The 21,732-nt window shown below is 40.7% G+C and overlaps 2 protein-coding genes and 1 pseudogene across 2 annotated transcripts in view; all 3 read right to left on the bottom strand.

The window, feature by feature from the left end:
- LOC148736404 (octopamine receptor beta-1R-like) overlaps positions 1-5,558 on the bottom strand; it is a 59,611-nt gene extending 54,053 nt beyond the window's left edge. Inside the window, exon 1 of the mRNA XM_088754452.1 lies at positions 5,437-5,558. The gene's annotated coding sequence lies outside the window, so the exon portion shown is untranslated. The remainder of the gene's footprint in view (positions 1-5,436) is intronic.
- On the bottom strand, positions 1,649-5,546 carry LOC148736410 (allatostatin-A receptor-like). Its single transcript, XM_088754451.1, has 2 exons — positions 5,437-5,546; positions 1,649-3,396 (listed from the first exon to the last, which is right to left on the bottom strand). The coding sequence occupies exon 2, from the start codon at positions 3,389-3,391 to the stop codon at positions 2,399-2,401; it is 993 nt and encodes a 330-aa protein (XP_088610577.1). The 5' UTR covers positions 3,392-3,396; positions 5,437-5,546; the 3' UTR covers positions 1,649-2,398.
- A 1,776-nt stretch (positions 5,559-7,334) lies between the features above and the next one.
- On the bottom strand, positions 7,335-9,071 carry LOC148736411 (trace amine-associated receptor 7f-like; annotated as a pseudogene).
- Between the last annotated feature and the right edge of the window lie 12,661 nt (positions 9,072-21,732).

A 21,732-nucleotide genomic window follows, 5' to 3' on the forward strand; every position in this document is an offset into this window, starting at 1 on the left:
TCACCTGACCAGTCCAGCTGTTAACCCTTCAATTGCTATTAGAGGTAGGCATCTTCTTTTCTCCTTACAATATCACCAATAAATCAAACATTAAAGTCACGAGAATAAAGAAAATTATCACCAATTGAGAACCTTTCACTGTGAAACAAATCCTTCCTGTCATTGCCATTGGAAATATATCTTGAGAACAGTATAGAGAAAATGCATATTGATATTAAGATGCAGAAGGTAAAGCTATTTTTTTAATGAGCAGCTGCAGCTACTGCCTGTATGTTTTATCTACATAAAAGGATGATTGTGGAATTGCAAAATAAAGTTGTAGTCACGATGACTCTACTCGCTTACATTTATTATTCCTTTGACAAAAACGGAACCAAGCGAAAATAAACAAAACATGAAGCGAAGTGATAGAAGCGATCAAAGCGAAACAAAGCGCTAAATTAAACAGCGGTCGCGACTTAAACACTGAGAAACAGACCCGAACTAAAATTAAATGGACACGAACTAACTTTGAACTACCACAAAACTAATCCTGAACTGGCGCACAACCATACCGCACAACAATACAAACCCAAGTGTACAAAACAAAACAAAAATAACGAATGAAACAAAAGAAGCACGTAATATAAGCATAATTCAGAAAGCTATTTTATATAAAACAAAAACGAAAACCAAGAAAAAAGACAATTGCGTAATAACTTATATTATTATTTTCTCAGCTCGTGAGCGGGCGGAATTCTACAAATCCTGCAATCTGATTGGTTCCGAGAGCGGGCAGTATTCTCCCCATCCGGCAACGCTCATAGCGGGCGGTATCCGTTTCCCTTGAGTGACTTTGCAGAACATCTCAAGCTTCGTTGCAATTTTTTCACAAATATATCTCATTTTGCCGGCCGGGCAGAATTTTGGAGCAAAGACTTCGGTCACGACCTTTTGGCGATAAATAATTTTTAATTCTTTCGTCTCTCACGCTCTCAAATCACTTTGGTTTTTCCGTAAAAACTGATTTCGAAATAGATTTGGTGGTACTGAATTTGTTTTGTAAACGATTGAAACGCGACCTAAAAACAATTTTGTTATTTAATAATTTTGGAAAAACTGTGCCCTCTGTTTTGAGTACCGCCCTCGGTCTAGGGCCTCGACCGGTATCCATGATCTCGGGCACAGTTTTTCCCAATGAGGATCTCCCGGCTGGCAAATAACACATATATCCTGGCGCCGTCAAAAGTTGTTCTTGTGGTTGTCTCATGACGGACTGGCGTCACTCTTTGTCGATAAACCCAGACCAAAGTGGTAATCCGTTCAATGTCGTCCTGTCGGTAACGATGATTGACGTTCCCTAAACTTGAAAAGGCGCCTTGAGAGTGAAGTGGCTCCGGTTAACGTGCGAAGCGTCGATCATGCTTGCCAACTACACTCCTGTTCAGGATTACTCTAACCTGTACGATCACTCCTCACTGACATTCAATTTTTTCTAGCCCCCCCCCCCTCCATTTAGACTCTGTTGTTGACGACAGGTTCCCCCACCATTCACCCTGAAAACCAAATGATTCCCTAAAAACGTCTTCATCCCCCCCCCCCGAAGATAAATAATGAATGATCCGTAATGTAGGCTGATTAACTCAATTAACGCCTCCACTTCCCTCTCTCTTCCTTTTTTTTTCTCTTTTTTTTTGTTTTTTTTGTTTTTTTTGTTTTTTAATTTAAAGTAGAAATTAGAGAATTTAGAGCAAACTTCATTTTGAAACTTGCCGTCACAGAACAAGTACTAAGAAATAATATCCAGACCCATGCTAATGGTCTTTTCTCCCAGACTATTTAAATTTAAGTGTGTCGGTTTTAATCTCACGGAGGGAAAGGGTTTGAACCTTTCTCTGTGGCTGATTGGCGGTACAGCATTCTCTGATGATGACTTCCGCACAGGTTGTCGAAACGTCAGTCACTGCCACCGACAACAGTCCTTCTCAGGACTACACTCACCCGGACGATCAAACTACACCTTCATATAGAGGCATATAAATATTACTTTATCCCTTTTGTCTTGCCTTCATACAAGAACAAAAATAGAATCAGTTACTTTTAAGACTTTCTGACTACTCTTCTTCCTGAATATGATTATGTATATGGAGTTTCATGATGTTCAAAGGGAAAGTTTTTGTACACACGAGAACACCAAAGTTTCCATAGAAAAGTTCCAGCAGTTCTAAATTCTTTGAAAATAAATAGGGTTTTTCATGTTTTTACGATAAACTGGAATGTTCCCTGTCTGTTACAGCAGCCTTGCAGACACAACCCAGGTTAAAAGGGCTTATTCATAGTGCACCTAAAAATGTAAATAATTATTTCGCCCTTTTGAAAACTGTAGTCTTACCAAAAGAAAAAAAGCTCTCTCTTGACCTTACACATTCGCTTCGTCTTTAATCTCTCTGATTTCGTTGACATCAGCCGCGGCACCTTCGTTTGATGCATGGCAGCAACACAGCAGTTTGCGAAATTCTGATTTGAAACCACAATTTGTGAAAGCGTAAATGAAAGGATTTATCGTAGCACTTACAAAAAGAAAAAAAGTAACGAGATTTGCTGCTCTTCTAGGACAGGTATCTGGAGAAAAACGCTTCCAAAGGATGAATGCCCACATTGGTATCCAGCAAGACAGAAATCCAGCGGCCACGCACAATAGGACTCGAGTAACGTTTATCTCCTTCAATGAACTCCTTCCTCCACAACTGGTCATGTCACGGAGTGATGGGGCTATGTTTCTTTGATGTTGATGGGTACTGGTTAATATTTTGTAGTAACTGAACATACCACTGCATAGTGGTACAATGAAAAACAACCCACCTGTTATGCAAAAATGAGCGATTCGAACACTCTGATTGGCGAAACCAAGGGCGCACACTTCAAAGCCAGGTACAAATTCAAAACTGAGCATATTGTTCGCACGACCAACCAATAGGTAAAGCACAAGAGAAGTCCAAACGCAACATAGCCAAATTTTGGCTCTGAAGGGCGAGAAATATTTCATATGGAGCTCCGTTTTCACAATTTTCACAAAGCGATTAACTGCTGTCAAACCGAGGATTGCTGGGGTGGCGTATGTGGTGAAAACATCAAAAAATCCTTGAATTTCACATGCGGCGTCGCCAAAGTCCCATCTTCCAATAATAAGAGTTAAAGAAGCTAAAGGCATTTCAATTGTTGCGCACAAGAGATCGCTGACTGCTAAGGCAATGATATACAGGTTGGTGACTGACCGCAGGTTTGTGTTTCTATAAGCTGCTATACAAACCAGACTGTTTCCAATGATACTTGTGATGTTTAGGGAAAGGCAGATACCTGCCTCAAATATAACAGTAAGTAAGCTTCGACTTGGTAGCTCCAGGTTTGACATCTTGTCTACCAAAATAAAGATTGAAAAAATGAATGAAGTTATAGAGAAATAAAGAAGGCTAACAGAAAAGGAAAATAGACTTCGAAAAGTAATCTTACACAACAAGTGTTTTTGGTTTGATTATATAGTCTATTCCTTTACTCCTGTATTTACTTGTTAATTCCTTTATTATTATTTATTCATTCATTTTTGACCTTTTATTTCATTCAAGCAATCCAACGGACTAAATTAGGATAAACGAAGTGCTTCGAGTATTGGGCAACATAATTTTTGTCCATTATATTGCGTCTTTCAAAAAGATATTAAGTCGACGCGAAGCTTTACAATCACATTTCTTCTGCGGCATCCCAAAAGTTATACGCCGTTTCTACCGCAATGAGATAATTTTATTATAAACCTCGCTAGCGGGAGTAACGTCTTTCCAAAAAGAAAAAACATATTTCTTTGTCTTTTCATTTCTATTTCGCTTCTTTAATTATTATTATTATCGTCACTCTTATAATCCTTATTATTATCATAGTTGTCGATACGTATAATGCACGATCCTCGCAGTAGATAGCGCTATTTATGCAATAGCGAAAATCAGACCTGAAAAAAAAATAGGCCTGTACAGGATTCGAACCACTGACCTCTGCGATACTTGTGCAGCGCTCTATCAACTGAGCTAACAAGCCAACTGGGAGCAGGCCGTTAAGTTGATTCGTAATAAGCCCGTGAAAGTGATAAATCAGATACAATGAATATTTTCGCTATTGCATAAATAGCGCTATCTGCTGCGAGGATCGTGCATTATACGTATCTAATACCGCAGTTCAAAATATATGAACTTCATATATTCATTGTATCTGACAGTTGTCGATATTTATTACGATGAGTAGCATCTTTTTAATCACGTTTATTATCATTACTTTAATTTAGAATTGGTCCGCATAAAGTTGGAAAAATTTGTTTCCACTTTACTTGGACCGACACATCAGATATTGGCGTTAATTTATTTCGCATGGTTCTTATACTAATTCGTTTTATCGGCCTGCTGGGAATGATGTTGATTTGCATAAGTCATAATACTAAAGCTGGCAACAGATTGGGCTTTCTTCAACTCTGCGTCACTAAGTTTCCATATCTGAAAGTTGTCTATTTCTTGTTTTTGTTTTGTTCTCCTTGCCTTTTACTTTTCACAAATTGTATAAAGAGTTTCCCTTTTTTCACCGACTGAAAGTTACCGATGAAATTGAAAATGAAAGAAAAAAAAGGCTGTCCATGCTTGCTTTCCAGCAGATGCACATCTCTCTTAGTGTATGTGGGCGTAGAAAAATATTTTCTTACAAAAGTTTACAAAGCCTAATAACAAAAGAAGCATATCAAACGGTTTTAACACAAAACTGTTGTCATTTTTGCCTTCGATCACGAAATCATACAAGCAAGTGTCGAAAATTGACCTTCTATATCTAAAACTTTACCCATCAAAGATATCAACTGTAGCCGCTGGTTAACTCCGCTTCTTTTCAGCAGTTTTCCTTTTAAATATCAATTTATACCGGTCACGAGAGATGTTGATTTTCATATGTTACATCTTTAAAGACGGCAATAGATTATAGGCTTCCTTCAATCTAATGCCGCCCGAGAAAGGTTTTGGGTGATTTTCAAAATTCGAACGTAAAAATGTCCTTAGGATCTTCTGTCGCGAACAAAACAAAAATATGTAGTAAGATCTGTAGACAGTCCGTGCATGCTCTCCGGCTAAGTTTTGTTAATGCTAAATTCTCGTATGAAAAAGTGTATTCTGAAAATATTTTTACAAAGACAAATAAAAAAGAATGCACTATCGAATTTACATCAAAATAGTTCTAAAAGATGTCTTATGGTCCTAGTATTAGAAACTAAATTGTCGAAATATTGTATTCATCACCGAAACACTACCTTGTTTTCAAATTTAGGTTAAATACATAAAACACTGAAAAAGGATGGTGTTCCTCGTCAATTATCAAAATAATTTTAAGCCTTAGAGAAATTTGTTGGTAAATGATATTGAAAGCTTACCTTACCTTATGCAACGTTCTTACATGGATCCTCGGGTTCTTGGTAACACTCTCTTCTTCCAGCGATAACACTCTCAGTCGAATAAAGGTATTTGCATTGCATTGGCATGTTGTAAGCCGTGCAAGCTGTTCAATAAAGAAAAAATAGACTGTGAGCTTAATAATAAAGTGTACTCATATGTCTAAAATATCGACGCCTTCTTTTTTTATTCTTTATCTCTTAACTAATTACACGCGACATGAGAAAAGCCTGGCGCAATAAGTCTGAATCACGCGACGCTAAAGGATGACTGTTGCCTGTGGCTAAGACGCCGAATGGAAAGAATTCCTGTCTTTAGCACACCGTCCGATCGGTTAGGCAATTGCATCGTTAAACATTTGTTTAAGTTATTCAATTTGGGGAAAGGTAGGTTACACTGAGGTGATTTCCTGGAGGCCAGGTTTGGAAAGCGATTGAGCTGGCGGAAAAGATAAGATATTTGCATGATTCCGTCCCCTGCTTTTAGGAAGCAGATTCATTCCAGTTTTTCTCTTTCCGTTACTGGCAAAAGCTGCATTGAAATTAGAAATGTGTCGTCTTTTCGTGATTTTATTTGTGATACGTAGCAAAGTCCTGCTCTAGGATCGTAAGAACACACAACTTTAGGTGTTTTGTGCGATAAATTTGGTAATGACATTCGTTCACTGCATACGAAATACAAAATCCACTTCTCTAATGCACTTTTGGAAACTTGACAAACTTTGTAAAAAAAAACCTAGATAAGGAAGGAATAGGAAAAAACATGAAAAATTAAAATAGAAGAATAACTAACAAGCGACTTAAGGTGATTGGAGACGCCATATGACTTACATGAAGTCACCGAACCTCTCGCCTTTCCGAAGACCCGATTTCTAGTCGTAGTACATTCGGTCCCAAGCTCCTGTTCTCCTTTCCCCGTTCCCAGTTCTCTATTTTCTGTTTCGTATTGTCCGTTCCCCGTTTTCTGTTCAGTGTTCCTTTTCATCGTTCCCCGTTCTATTCTCTAAGATAAAGGGAAAGAAAGCGAGACAAACAGATGGGAAAAACTCGCCATCTTCTCCTGGGCTTCGGACTTCGTTGCTGAACGGTTGTTGTTTTATTAAACTCGCAAGCTTGACATTCGTATCCACTCGCGGGAGAAAATGGAGCCCATTTCATATTTATTCATCGAATTTTATTCATTTATTTACTTATTAATTCATTTATAATACTCATCTACCTATTTCCTATCTTTTTTACTTCATTTTGTACCATTGTTTTATCGTTAGATGATGTGTACTGTATCAGTCTTAATCAAGAAATAACCAATTTAGGTAATCACTACCTTTTCCTGATTTTGTGTGTATCCAAAAGATAAATAGCGGGTTCCTAGCTCACCCAGCAGTCCTGTCGTTCTAAACTCCTTAAACTGGCTAAAAGACTGACATCTTATTTCTCCTGACAGTATCACCCTGAGTAAAATATTAAGGTCACGAAAACAAAAGGAAATGATCATCAACTTAACAACAAACAAGCTTACGAGGAACTCAACTTAAGAACCCTTGATTCAGTAAATGGCTTGAATTCGGGGGTAACATGTGAAAGTGTAGTGTGATCGTCCGGGTGGGTGTAGTCCTAAAATTACTGTGAAAAAACAGCGTTTCTGAAGCCAATGGGAATATAGCGATATAAAGTGAGTTCGAAGGGGACCGGTCATAAACGGTCAATTTTCTATGGTCTTCACTTTAAACTCTGTTGTTGACCAATGATCCCCCTCCATTCCCCCTGAAAACCATACAATTCCCGAAAGAGAACTTGCCCTCCCCCTCCCCCATGCGAAAAATAATGACTGATCGCTAACACAGTCATGATTAATTCAAGTTCCACCCTTTTCTTTTTTCCTCTTTTTCTTTTTTTTTTTCTTTTCTTTTTTTTTTTTTAAGGGGAGAAGGTGGGAAGGGATTTAGAGCTGAGATTGGAGAGTTTAGAGCAAACTCCCTATTGAAACTTGTCTTCACAGAACGAGCGCAGATAAATATCCAGACCAGTGCTAATGTTCAAATATGGGGGTTAATCTCACGGAGGGTAATCATTTGAACACGTCTTTGCGGCTGAGGTCGATGGCGACACAACATCATCAAAGCTAGAAATCACTAAAATCTGGCATTCTCATAATATATAGTATCGGATTAAAAAGAGAGTTTGTAAAGACCTGGAAAATTGTACCGTAATGCAAACGGAAAAAAGCTATTTCAGACAGCGAACTTAAAATGTCAGTGGCAAAATACAGAAAAGTGGTTATAGCATAAGGCAGCCACAGTAGGAGAGAGAGAAAAAATCGCGATAAACAATGTCATGGCCAGTTTCCTTTCCCTATTGGCCGCACCATGATGTCGAGGCTGATTTCTAAAGCGAACTTTAACTCAAATAGAAATGTGAGATACACAGATGACAAGAAGACAAATTGAAATGAATGAACTCCAGGAAAAGAAACGATAAGCTGGTTTAACTGTATATTGGTGTATTATTGTTAATGCACATGAAAAAAGCAGTGCTGTCGGCGACTATGAGAATCCAGTAGACCGACTTTGTGGCAATATGATGTCTGAAGGGCAAAATATTTCCCACAAATATGATGTCTGAAGGGCAAAAACGTTGCAATCAGACGCTCTACAGAAATTGTAGTCATGTTTTTTTAACGAACAAAGGGAGAATCCCTGGAGAAGAGCCTGAAGTATGTACCAAAACGCTTCGTTGTACCTCCAAAAATCACATATCTCTCCAAAGTTATAGAAGAGTTCGCATGCAGAAATTCCCCCAGATAACATATCTGCAACAGCAAGATTTATCACCAATTACATGGCCCGTTTACGAAGACTAAAGTCCTTTAAAAAGGCAGCCACTGTTAAGGCATTCAGTGTCACTATGGTGACAGATTCAGTCAGGCCCACCACCATCCAGGTTATACATCCCGATGAAGAAACCATATGAGAGCCCCTTTTCTGTTCAAAATAGTTGAGAGGTATTAGGGCATTTCCCACAAACATTTGATAAGGGTCTGATAACAGCTAACAAGCATTCCTAATGCTGCGGATATTATAATGAGTTAGCCCTTCGAAACCTTTGAGGCAACAAAATTTGGTCAGGGTCGTACATCCCTCCTTCGGCACGTTATAGTAAATATTATCTAGGTCCATTTAGAAAAACCCCTCTCCGTCATGAGGACGACATCTGTTTCCCTATCAGTCGTACCGAGCAATTCGTAAGTTTTTACAACTCGTTCGTTTCAATAGCTGCTTAGGACAGCAATAAAACTTGTTAAGGTTGTTCCAAGGAGATTTTGAACACCTCTCACGAGTCACGAATCAGTGAATATTGAGCCTGTAACTCACCGTTCGCCTAGGCTCCTTTCATGCAATAGAAAACTAAATATCTGATCACAAAGTTCAGTCGCCATTTCCTCGCCCAAATTCAACGGATTACTTTTCAGCAGAAAGTTATAGTTCATAAGTCCCATTTCTTTTTTGTTTTATCGAATTCCTGCTTGGAAAACGCCTTTCCTTGCTCATTTTCATTTTATAGGTACGGTCGCTCAATGGGTCAAGACCCTTTGCCGGTTCAATCCTAAAGTTCCCCGCGGTAAATTTTAAGACCAAATATCACAAACGGGCTCGCACAATTTTGTTAGTCTTTGAAAAAAAATTACACATGCCAATTTATCAAGTATTTATCAAATTGTACTCAAAATCATTTGACAAGTTCATTGAACCTGAGGCGAATATATAATTTTTTTAGTATAGTTGCTCATGTGCTTTCAATTCTGAAGCAAATTCTGTAAATAAAGAAAGCATTGCGCACATTTTGGAAGAATGGGGGTCCGGCGCTCCTTAACAAAATTCACGTTCTCCTCGTCTGTTGCTGGGAGCAGGGCAAGCTGCCACAAGATCTTCGTGATGCTACTATCATAACCCTGTACAGGAACAAGGGTGTAAATTCTGACTGCTCCAACACCCGGGGCGTCACACTACTTTCCGTCACTTTCCAGGATGCTGCTTAACAGGCTTGTACCAACCATTGCCGAAGAAAACATGCCCGAGAGCCAGTGTGGCTTCAGAGCCAACAGAGGCACGATAGACATGGTTTTCGTCCTCCGCCAACTTCAGGAAAAGTGCCGTGAACAAAACAAAGGATTCTATGTCATTTTTTTGACCTTACAAAAGCCTTTAACAGCGTGAGAAGGTCTGGTCTATGGCTTATTCTCGAACTTCTTGGCTGTCCCCGCCAAATTTCTACCTATGGTTATCCAGCTGCATGAGAACCAACGCGGCCAGATCAGACTCAACGGCGACCTTTCCGAACCCTTCCCTACCTCCAACGGCGTGAAGCAGGGCTGCGTCCTGGCACCGACGCTCTTCAGCATTTTCTTCAGCATGATGCTCAAGCAAGCTACTGTGGACTTGGATGTTCACGAAGGGGTGTACATCAGGTACCGTCTGGATGGTAGTCTCTTCAATCTACGGCGACTCCATGCTCACACAAAGACCCAGGAGAGGCTGATACGAGATCTCTTCGCGGACGACGATGCACGCCGTTGTTGCCCACACTGAGCGAGCCCTTCAGCGCATTACGTCATGCTTTGCAGAATGCTCGCGGCTGTTTGGCTTCGAGGTCAGCCTCAAGAAGACAGAAGTTCTTCACCACAGCCTGCCCCTCAAGTAGAATACCCCTCCCTACATCAGCATAGGCGACACAGAACTGAAATAAACCCATTAGTTCACCTACTTGGGTTACACCATCTCATCCGACGCCAAGATGGACAAGGAAATAGACAACAGACTGGCAAGGGCTAATAGCTCCTTCAACAGACTATACAAACGAGTGTGAAACAACAACAACCTGACAAGCAAAACAAAGATCCGCGTCTAAAGGGCTGTTGTTCTCACCACCCTTCTCTACGTCTCTGAGTCATGGGTCACTTACCGCAGCCACATCCGCCTCCTCGAGCCCTTCCACCAGCGCTGCCTGCACACCATCCTTAACATCCACTGGTGTGATTTCGACACCAATGTCGAAGTCCTGGAGCAGGCCAAGATTTCCAGCATTGAAGCCACGATCTTGAAGCACCAGCTCCGATGGGCTGGTCATGTTTCCCGAATGGCAGACCACCACCGACCTAAGATTGTCATGTACGGTGAACTCAACCGGACATCGTGAGAGAGGGGCTCCAAAGAAGAGGTTCAAGAACAGCCTAAAGAAGTCACTCAGCACCTGCAACATCGACCACAAGGAGTGGTCTGACCTGGCTACCGAACATGGTACCTGTCGCCACACAATCAACCAAACCACTTCCCAATTTGAGGAGGATAGACGTAAGGTACTTAAAGACGAGCGACAGAGGAGAAAGGCCCGCGCGGCCTCCACCATCACTCCGGACATCACGGCTCTCTCTGCAGATACTGCCCGCGGATCTGCCTTTCCCGGATCGGTCTGGTCAGCCACGAGCTTGCCTGCAGCCGACATCAACGTGGACGACCTTCCCAATCTTCGTTCGCGAAGTCAAGCCACAGTGCATATTTTTTAAAATTCTGTTGATGACTCGTGTGAAGATAAGTTAGCAGATTTAATAGGTTTATTTGACTACATCAGCAAAACTTCATATGTTTCTTTTGAAAAGTGTAATGCCAATCTCTAAGCATCTTATTTGCTCTTGGTAATGTAATTTTCTTTTATCGCGTTTATCACTTCCTCACACAACGCGAGGTAGCCATTTTTAAAGTTAAGCTCTCCTGCAAGGCTATAGTCACCTCGCACGAGTTGATTATAGCGAGATATTATGAAATCCTCAACCAATCAGAGCTCATCTCTACAATCTCAATTCCATTTATCATGTAAATTTCAAATTCTGCCTGGTTTCCAAGCCCCTCATTTGTGTAGTTTTGTCAAACTTTTGCAACTCAGAGATAAAATCTCATTGTTTAAAATATGTAAAATAAAGCCTTTACTGAATTCTGTTTTCGCATGATATCATAAATTATCTAACCTCGTGTCTGAGTTATCTGCCGTAGTCGAAAAAGAAAACATGAATGTTAAAACGAACGCGAGATACTGAAAGAGTGTTTAAGGGAGACTGGTGACATCATAATCATTGCCGGCTTCAAGCAGTGTCTTCCGCGTTTTGTCAGAGGATGACAATTTGCATATTTTGTTTGCATCGCATAACGCATCGCACAACAAAAAAACGAATTTTTTTAAACTTTTCGATAAACGTTAAGAACCAGGAGTGAGAACTAGCAAAAAGTCGCCTTAGGTAAAAAAAAAAAGAGCTTGTACACACTTCCGTTTTTCTTCCTCCCTAGCTAGCTCTTGCTTTGAATTGCACACTTTTCCTTCTGCTTGTAATTTTCAGTGAAATTTTTAGACATCTTATTATCTGTTGTAATTAATTTTTCCTTGTAAGACTCGCCAGGCGGCCGCAAAATTCAGGCTGAATATTGCGGCAGAAAATAATGCGGTTATATTTTTACCCTTACTAAAATGAATTGATGGGGTATGAAAATTTGTCGGATTAGATAAAGTTGGTTACAATATTTTTCAGATGTCAACGAACCAAGCTTTGCGAAAATTTAACGAAATTCAGAATATTTTTCTCGTGACATATCGGTGCGTGACAAAGGCCGATATATTTTCGTTTGTCCAACTTCAAAACAGATTTTATCAGGATTCAAAAGAATATCAAGAACGTTACTCACCTATGTTGGCCTATTATCTGCTGAGTTGTACAGTCGAGTAACCTTAACCAATAAATTAATCTCCTTCAGTAGGACACATGAGCGTAATAAGAAATGTACTTAGCTCTGACAATATCTTTGCAAAAATCAATAGCAAAAGAAACCTTTCAAATAAAAATGCCATAAGAGTGTTATAATTGATGGCCTTCAAGGCTAATATTTTAGACGGCATTTTGTTTCTAAAACTCTATCTTGTTGTCACTTCTCCCTGAAATTAGGCTGAATCCGTAGAAACATATCGTTCAACATCAGTCGCCAGAAAAATTTAAAGGTGAAAGGGAATTGATAAAGAAATAATTGCCATAAAGCCTACCTTATCTCAAACAACTTTCTTTTATGAGTCCTCGGATTCTTTAGAATTTTCCGGCGATAACCTTCAGAATCGAACAAGGCGTTTTCATTGCAACATCATCATTTTATAAGTGGTATACAGCTGTTCAGAAAGAAAATTATGGATTGTAAGCTGAATAAATTCTTCACTTCTTGCGTAATGACAAATGAAATTTAATGGATCCGTAGAAATATTTACAATATATAGTGTTCCTCATCAGGTGGCAAAATAATTTTATTCTTTGTTTCTTTACCAATAAAAGGAGATAAGAAAAGCCGGGCACAAGCCGGAATCACGCGCCAGGATGACTGGGGTTAAGAACTTCGCTCACCGTGTCTATATCTTCCAGTCGTTTGATTTTAACAAATATTGTCAACACTTAGAAAATAGCGTCATAAACTTGAAACTGTGTGAGTGCAGGGCCAGAAAGCCTTTTCCGGATCAGCTTACGTCAATCCTTCCAGCTCTACTGACGTCAGCTCTCTCTAGGGTTTTCTACGGGTTGCAAATGCGAGGCCGAACAGGTCATAGGATAAAACCTAGTTGTGTCTACATTGGTTTCTGCGATGCAAAAAAACAAGCATAGGACTATTGTGGGATCTGAATACCGCGACTTACAAAGTGAACGAAGGCAGCTAAAGCCATTTTTTTTCTCTTTTAAAAAAATAAAAGAGAGAAGAAAAAAAGAGAAACGTTAACATATCTAAGTGCACGTGGTTCATACTGTAAAGGTAAAATTTTATTAAGTTTCAATTCGGTATCTCATAATTCATCTAAGCTCTAATTTCCCGATGGTCAGAGCCACTGTGGATAAAAAGTGCTTTTGTTCAGCTAGAAAAAAAATCTAACACCAACTTTTATGTCGAATCATAAATTAGTCGGCAATTAACAGCTATTTAAATGCAACTTTGTCGATATCAAATTTAGGAGAGCCGAAAAAGGATAATCCTGCGGGTGCCTAAATGTGAAGTCATTGTTAAATTGCCTCATAAAGTTTATTTCTTCGTCACAGAGGGAAAAAAAAATCAGACTTTTCTAAATAATGATATGTAATTTCTATCATTCGAACGTAAACAAACGTTACAATGTGATAACTACTATATTGTCCTTTTTTCCTTTTGATAAAGACATGGGGACATTCGTAAAATTGTCTCCCTAGCGTTTAGCACCGACAGCACTTTTGGATCTACTAGCTGTCATTTTAATGTGGCATCACACTCTTTTCGGTTTAATCGCTCTGAGGCAAGTTGTTGTTGAACTAGTAACGAAGATCTATTTTCCAAAAACATGGCTCCTTTCTTTTCTAAATTTGCATTATAAAATGGATATCTATACTCGTACATAATTGATCTATTTTAAACCAAATGGTTAGACCGTCTAATATCGTTACCGATCAGAAACCACATACCGTTCGCCAATTCAGTTTAAGTTTAAGTTTAATTCATTCGCCACAGGAATGGCAGGAGAAAGGAACAGAACTTTCGTTCCAATTGACAACTAACCCCCTTTTTTTTTTTACCCACCCATCCCACCCCAGGGAGTAGGCTTTTGTACATTATGCTTTTGTTTCCCCACTAAAATGCTCCACCTTAATGCTCCATTTTTCCCACTAAAATGCTCGGTCTCCCCCAAAAAAGTAACTAAAATGCACGGATAATGCTCATTATACAAACGTTTTTTCAAATTAATTTGAAAGTTTACACTTACGTACAAGTGTTGCAAATAACGACAACGTATACAGGTTTATGTGTTCTTCGTGACCCGTGTAACTTACATGGGTCACCAATAAAAAACAAACATGGCCGCCTTTTGAGTCTCGAAAGGTAAAACCGCTGACTTGTCCTCAGTCTCTAGCTCCACTTAGTTGTATGAGGTTTTTTCGTGAATGAAAAGCGGGACTGAAAAAAGTTAATTTCTATTTTATTTTCCCGCAAAAAATTAAACATTATTTACAATTTAGCATCCCGAGTAATTAGGACGCATGTGTTTACTTCTGCCGAAATTGAGTCATTTGCTCTGCGTCATCGGTTAAAGAATTGGAAAATGGAGAGAAATTGCTCGTTTCAGAGCTAGTACTAGTTGGTGGCCAATGCGGTCAAGACCCTCAAAGCACTAAAGTCCAAGATTTAGTTCCCTTTCTAACTTGTAACAAAGATATATCAACGCCAAGAAAGCTCTCTTGGGCTGATGACTGGCAGTAGCGTAGCCACTGAAGTGGAACTGATTCTAGCAAAGTCTTCAATTATCAGGTTTCCTTCCAACATTTCTGAAATGGATGTTTGTCCCGCTCATCGTTCTTCGATGGGCATTGGGTGGCGATGGGGTTTGGCGCGTTGCCAAGACCCACAACTTATTGCCCTTTCAGAGAGTATTCATGAGCTTTCTTTGGTAAGTACTAGCTATTTTGGGAGTCTCTCACATACCATTGATTTTATATGTACAGGATCAAAGCCTGAATTTCATTAAGTTACCACACAAGTCTTATTCTGCATCGCTCTTTTTCAATCAGACTCCCTGATAGGCTTTTGTACACTATGCTAGCATTTTTTCGAGAATTTTAGTGAGGCAAAAGCATTGAGCATTATTCGAGCATTTTAGTGGCATTTTCCCGGAGAATTAATTTTTTGCGGGAAAATAAAATAGAAATTAACGTTTTTCAGTCCCGCTTTTAACTCACGAAAAAACCTTAAACAGCTGAGTGGAGCTGGAGACTGAGGACAAGTCAGCGGTTTAACCTTTCGAGACTCAAAAGGCGGCCATGTTTGTTTTCTTCGTGACCCATGTAAGTTACACGGGTCACGAAGAACACATAAACCCGTATATGTTGTCGTTACTTGCAACACTTGTGCGTAAGTGTAAACTTTCAAATTAATTTAAAAAAACGTTTGTATAATGAGCATTATCCGAGCAGTTTAGTTACTTTTTTGGGGGAGACCGAGCATTTTAATGGGAAAAATGAAGCATTAAGGTGGAGCATTTTAGTGGGGAAACAAAAGCATCATGTACAAAAGCCTACTCCCTGATTATACTTACCGACTCTATTGTTGTGGTTGTTTCGAAAGATGTTCAATTATTTATGCCACGCCTTGTTTTCTATATTATATATTAACATGAAAGAGCCTCATGAACCGTGCGCAATTGGCGTTGCTGTTCTAGGCTCAGGAGACGACTCTTACTCGTCCTGAACACAGTACCACAGCCACCCCAGGAAGAAGCTTCTATCTGCCACCTAGCGACGACTCGTCCTCCTCTGAGGAGATCTCCTTTGACAGCTCACCAGCTACAACAAAGCGCGAACCAAAGTACAAGACCACTGACGCACTCAATAATTATTTGCGCATTCGAGAAATCAGTTCCATTTGTTCTTGGCTACAACGGCCTTGGGAAGAAGCGAGTGAAAGAATACGACGCTACTACTTGCGGAAGGCAGGTCAAGGTATTTACAATTCTACAAGACATAGCTCCAAGTGATAGTGGTACTCGCTTCAAGGCAGTCTATTCCTCTGGTGTCATACAAAGAACCTTACAATGTAACGGAGAGGAAGCCACAGACAGTTCAGTAAACGAAACCATAACGAGCACACTCGCCGAGTGCTACCGTGCGTGCAGCCGACAGCTGGGAGACGCGTCGGTAAATCCTGTCTATTATGGCTGATAAGTTGACACTGAATCAGCTCCGACACTGGATACCTAATTTATCTCATTATCGGTTTACGGAGGCCAGACGCCAGTGCTTAGTATATGGAAGGGGAGCACCAGTACTAACAGTTCCTACGCCAAGGATGAAAGTATCCACTGCTCAAATCGACCACTCCATAGCGTTTATCACTAGTCCTCGTAATATCAAAGATTTTCCTTTTGACGAAAGAACAATCATGTTATCGACGAAAGAGACTATCAAGGTTCCAAACGTCATACGGATGATTATCCCAGAGCGAATAGTCATCCAGTATATGACTTACTGCCAGGAGTCTGGGTTCACGCCACTAAGCCGCCCTATCCTTTTGCGGATTTTGAGCGAGTGTGCAGCATCTGTTCGGACATCGGTTCAAGGCCTCGATTATGTTAGTGCTGCAGGTGCGGAAGCATTTGACGATCTGTGTGATGTTGTTGAAACCCTTGGAGAAGTAGAAAAAGGCATGGGTTGGGCGAAACAGCAGGAAAATAATCTATACGCAAGCAAACGGTACCTTAAAAGCGACTTTAAGGTGGGTGTGACACGTGCTAGGCAGATACCCCTATACCTCTCTATGTCACTCGCCCCAAATCTTTGTCTTGTGCGTTCAAGACCCTGTGTTATCGGCATGATAATGCCGGCTGCTACCACTTCGGAACCACTCTCGTCTGTGCAGCAGCCCTTGGCCATGAAGAAGGTGTCAAGATCAGGCGTCTAGATTTTTCTGATCCACGAGGAGGCAAGTCGGCCTGCGATCGGAAGGCTGCGACTATAAAGTCACACATGAGGTTTTATCTTGACGCTGGAAATGATATTGAGACGCCTGAGCAGATGAGAGACCCGATACTCTCTTCTGGTGGAGTTCCTGGTGTTAACGTAGCATTGTGTGAGACTGTCCAAGTCCTGACGGTGCTATCTTCAAAGATAGAGGGTATTAGTCAGCTCAGTAATGTCGAGTGCAAGGAAGAGGGGCTATTAGTTTGGAGGGCGCATGGTATCGGCGATGGTAAACTCACCCCTACAGAGAGACTGCATTGCCCATCCCCATCTGACCTACCAACCCTTACCGGAGTTACTCGCTCCTACTCAAGGGCATTTCCATCTGTCAAGGAGAGGCGCACAAAAGCATCAGTTCTACCAGTGCATACCGAAGAGGAAGACGGTAACGTGGCGATCTTCAGCTGTCCTGAGGAGGGATATTCATCAATGTGAGATATTCATCAATGCAGCGGCATTTAGACTGTGGAAAAGACCAACGTGTTCTTGAGCGATATACTCTACTGGAAAGAGCTGCTTTTTGATATGCTCAAAGGCTTGAGGGGCCTACGCAGCTGTTCCCGAGCTGAACGCAGTTGCAGAACCGCCATCTTCTCACGACATGCTACCAAAGGGCTGGGCGCTCAAGTCAAGTGCTTCCCGTAGATGAAGATTTACGCTGGTCGCGAAAGCAAAAGAACTACCTGACTGAGAAATTTCAACAAGGTAAGAGGTCAGGACGAAAAAGTGATCCGGCATCAGTTGCGCATTCTATGATGTCTGCCGTGGACTCGCAAGGGAAACGGATATTCAGTAGGGAAGAGTTTCTGATTGCATCTCAGGTCGCTGGATTCTTCTCCAGACTTGCGGCAAAAAAGTCTCTGTTTAACGATGATGATCTTGAAGAGGAGATTCAATGTGCCACCCAGGAGGCAACCATCGAAGAATTGACGAATGAGGTTTCTCGGGAACTTTTGCCAGGACACCCCATCATGTGGGATAAATATAATCTATGCGAAATGACCTTAGGAGGGAAACTCAACACGACCAAGTTATCGGTTGCAAAGCTAAGAGACATTTGCGCCGGGCTTGACATTGCTGTTGATGTAACCATCAAACGTAAACAACCCTATGCAGACAAAACTGAGGAGTACTGTCAAAAATTTCGATGCAAAGCGGATAAGTCAAGCCCAAAGTTAGCGCAAGGGTGAGGTAGGGGGATGGGAAGAGAGAAATCGCAGGGATACGTTCTTCAGTATAACGACCCAAATACCACGCCAAACCCTAACCTAAGCATACGTCAATCGTGGGAGCACTATCATATGGACTTTCTTCTTAAAATCCACGTCACTAAGATGCTGCAGGGAATTTCTATAAGTTTGCGCTCAGCAGGAAATTCGTTTTCCGGCTTTCGCCCGAGTGTTTTTGTTTTCAAAATCTTCCAGAATATTTTTCCTTCCCCTCCCTCTCCCCCCTTGCCCATTTTTCCACTTAACACCTACTCCCTCGGCAAATATTTCCTCGCCCCAATCCTCCACAGTTACCAAATCTAAGATGGCGGCCTAATACGAAAATGTGCACTCGTGCGCCCAAAATACGCCGGCACTGCAGGCTAGAAAGGATGATCCCGAAAATCCTCTGCGGATTACTTTCATACCAGAGATGGTAAACATTTATGACCTTTTGTTTCCGTTACTGAAGGGGCATTAGAATTTTCGGTTTTGAAGTTTTGACTATTTTTCATATCGGTATTTCGGTTTCGGTACCAAAAAGCTTCGGTTTTTCAGTTTTTTAGCGTTTGCTTTTCGCTTTTTGTCAAAGATATTAGTGGTTTTCGGATTTGGTATCGGAGGTGGTTTTGGTTTTTCCAATTTGGGTCCCGGTCTGAACTCGAGCAGAGCCCTGGCAAGTCACCCAAATGTTTATTCACGATCTCGTTACTTCGTGATCTGATAACGCGATGTATCACAAATAGTATATTCGAGCATGAATCGCGATGGTTAGAACCTGGACACCCCACCCCCTGCTTTTTACGATCACCAAGACTCACTCAATCAGGGTCTGTTCTCTTCCGATATAATCCTCACAACGGAGAGAGGTGGAATTTTTGATATGATGATTATAATTAATGCAGGTTATCAGGGTCAAATTCACCATGCGAACTTTATTTCAGTTTTAATTTCAAATCCTATCTTTTTATTTATCATGCGTAGGTTATTCCCGCGTGGGTTATTACGGCGGTAAACCATTACGAAGTGTGGACTATTGCATAAATGACTGCCAAAGGTAGACTGGTTTCGAAAATATTTGTAAATAAAACGATTGGTTTCATAATCAAAACTAGAATAAAGCTTGAAAGGTAATTTTGACCCTGATAACGCACCTTACATAATCGAATATTTGATGATCGTCACCCACAGGGAATAGGGGTATTTAAAAAAGGGGTAAAGGGAAAAGGGATATTTAGAAAAACGATAAAAAAAGATCATGTCATAATTGGCCACTTATTGTACAAAAGCTCGCTAAAACAATACTACAAACATTGATTTCGGAAGGTCACGTGGATTAAATTTTATTTGAACGATTATTCTTCGTTTTATTTGTCATGAGTAGTTCCGCGTCAAGTAACCGTGCAATAGAAGCGGAGGACAATACAAAAAGGTCTCTAGGACTAAGGAAAAGCAGACGGTGATCATGACAACTTTAAAGAAGTAACCGCTTAATAGAGGGGAAAATTACAGTAATTTAGAGGTAACAATTTCGGAACTATGAAAACCGACCGCCCAATACAGGGTGACTGCTTCACATGGTGACGCTTAATACAGGTCCAACTGTACTGTTTTTCGCCTTCTTTCGAATTTTTAAAGAAAGGTTGTTTCTTGAAGTGTCTATTCACAATTTGGTTTTAAGTGAAATGAAGGAGACCGGCATATCTATAATAAAAGACGAACGACCGATGTAGCAAACAATGCCTAGAGAACGTTTCGAAACCAAAAATTGAATTCGCTACTCCATTATTTCTTGATATATTTATAGTCAAACCTAAAGAGTTTGACCATCGACTTTTCGAAAGAACAATACAACTTAGGCCCTGTTTATGAGCTGTTATTCTCTAAGATATGGCATCACGTCAAATAGTTTGCTATTTCCGCCTTTTGGCGTGACATAAGTAGTTTTCGCTGCAAATGCAGTCATCTAAAACGAATACTGTTGCATGCAGCATCTTACCAGTAGCACCGTGTTATCAGTGCCTTTACATTAGCGCTCCAATGCTGCTCCTCCACTGATGGTCGTCTTGTTTATCGTGCGATGAATCAGTGTGTGATAATCCTCTCTGAACTTGCACAAGCATGTCTTACCGAAGCTTCCCTGGAAGAATACGATACTCCGCTGGCCACCGAATGTTCTGTCGCAGGTGCCCAGAAATCAAGTCATTTACCAAAATTGGGAAATATTCGGAACGAACGCTCAGTCATAGGATAAAGGTAAAGTGGTGAGATATAGACGGATGTCGTCGGAAGCAGTTGAAAGTCACCGGAGAGCAGAATAACTCGAAGAGTTATTTCTAAGGGAATGATTCCTAAAGACTGGAAGAGTGCTAGAGCAACTCCAATTTTCAAAACTGGCTCGAAAGTTGACCCAGCCAACTACAGGCCAATTTTTTGTTCTTTTTGTAATTGCCAAACTTTTTGAAAAAAACCATCTTTAACCAGGTTTATTGGTTTAGACCTATGCATTCTACCCTTCAGCTCTTATTGACATTACAGACAACTAGTATCTCAATATCGACAACGGATTGACAAATGCCATTCTGTTTATTGACTTAAAGAAGGCTTTTGATACTATTGATCATGAGATCCTTCTGTCAAAATTGGAGCTGTATGGGTTTAAAGGTGTTAGTCTCAATCTTTTCCGAGACTACCTCTCAGATAGAACCCAGGTTACGGTTATAAAAAACGTAAATTCTGAAACTAGTTTCATAGGTTGTGGGGTGCCTCAAGGTTCAACTCTTGGCCCCCTACTTTATAGCGCATGCTCGCTAGTGTACTCTAGTTTGAGCACTCTGGCATGACTTAGACGATACCACAAAGGTTGGATCGTTTGGGGTGACCATATTGGTTCTCCTCCATCCTAGCATTAGCACTGCACTGATGAGGCCCAGAAGGCCGAAACAGTACTGTCTGCAGTTATATATATATATATATATATATATATTTATTTATTAAACGACTCGGGCAGTCAGAGGGCCAATAACTAAAATCAACCAATCAAAATGCTCTATTGCCGCTCCAATATTCTCTAAGTATTGGACCGGCACTGTCCCGAATGGTCCCGAATGATACCACACTTGTGTCCCTTTGAACTTTAGTCGTATAATAAATCTCTTATTAACCAAGCTTGCTCGGGACCGTACTGGAAGAATATCGGCCCTCGGTCTTTTTTGTACGGACCTCGCTACGCTCGGTCCCTAATGTCAAGACCTCCGGCCGATATTCTCCCAGTACGGCCCTCGCGCTTGGTTAATAAGATATATATATTAATGATCTCCCTAACTGTAACCTCCGATAGGACGTGAGAATTTACGCTGATGACGCTAATCTCACATTTGCCTCCGAATACCCTAATGAGTTGTTTTCAACCCTGACTCATGACTTGGGCAATCTGAAGCAATGGCTCGATTCTAACCGTCTAAGTCTTAATGTCCTCAAAACTAAATGTCTGTTTACAGGCACGAGGCACAAAATCTCGTAAC

The sequence above is a fragment of the Stylophora pistillata genome, chromosome 3 (genome assembly GCF_964205215.1).
Source record: "Stylophora pistillata chromosome 3, jaStyPist1.2, whole genome shotgun sequence".
Lineage (NCBI taxonomy): Eukaryota > Metazoa > Cnidaria > Anthozoa > Scleractinia > Pocilloporidae > Stylophora > Stylophora pistillata.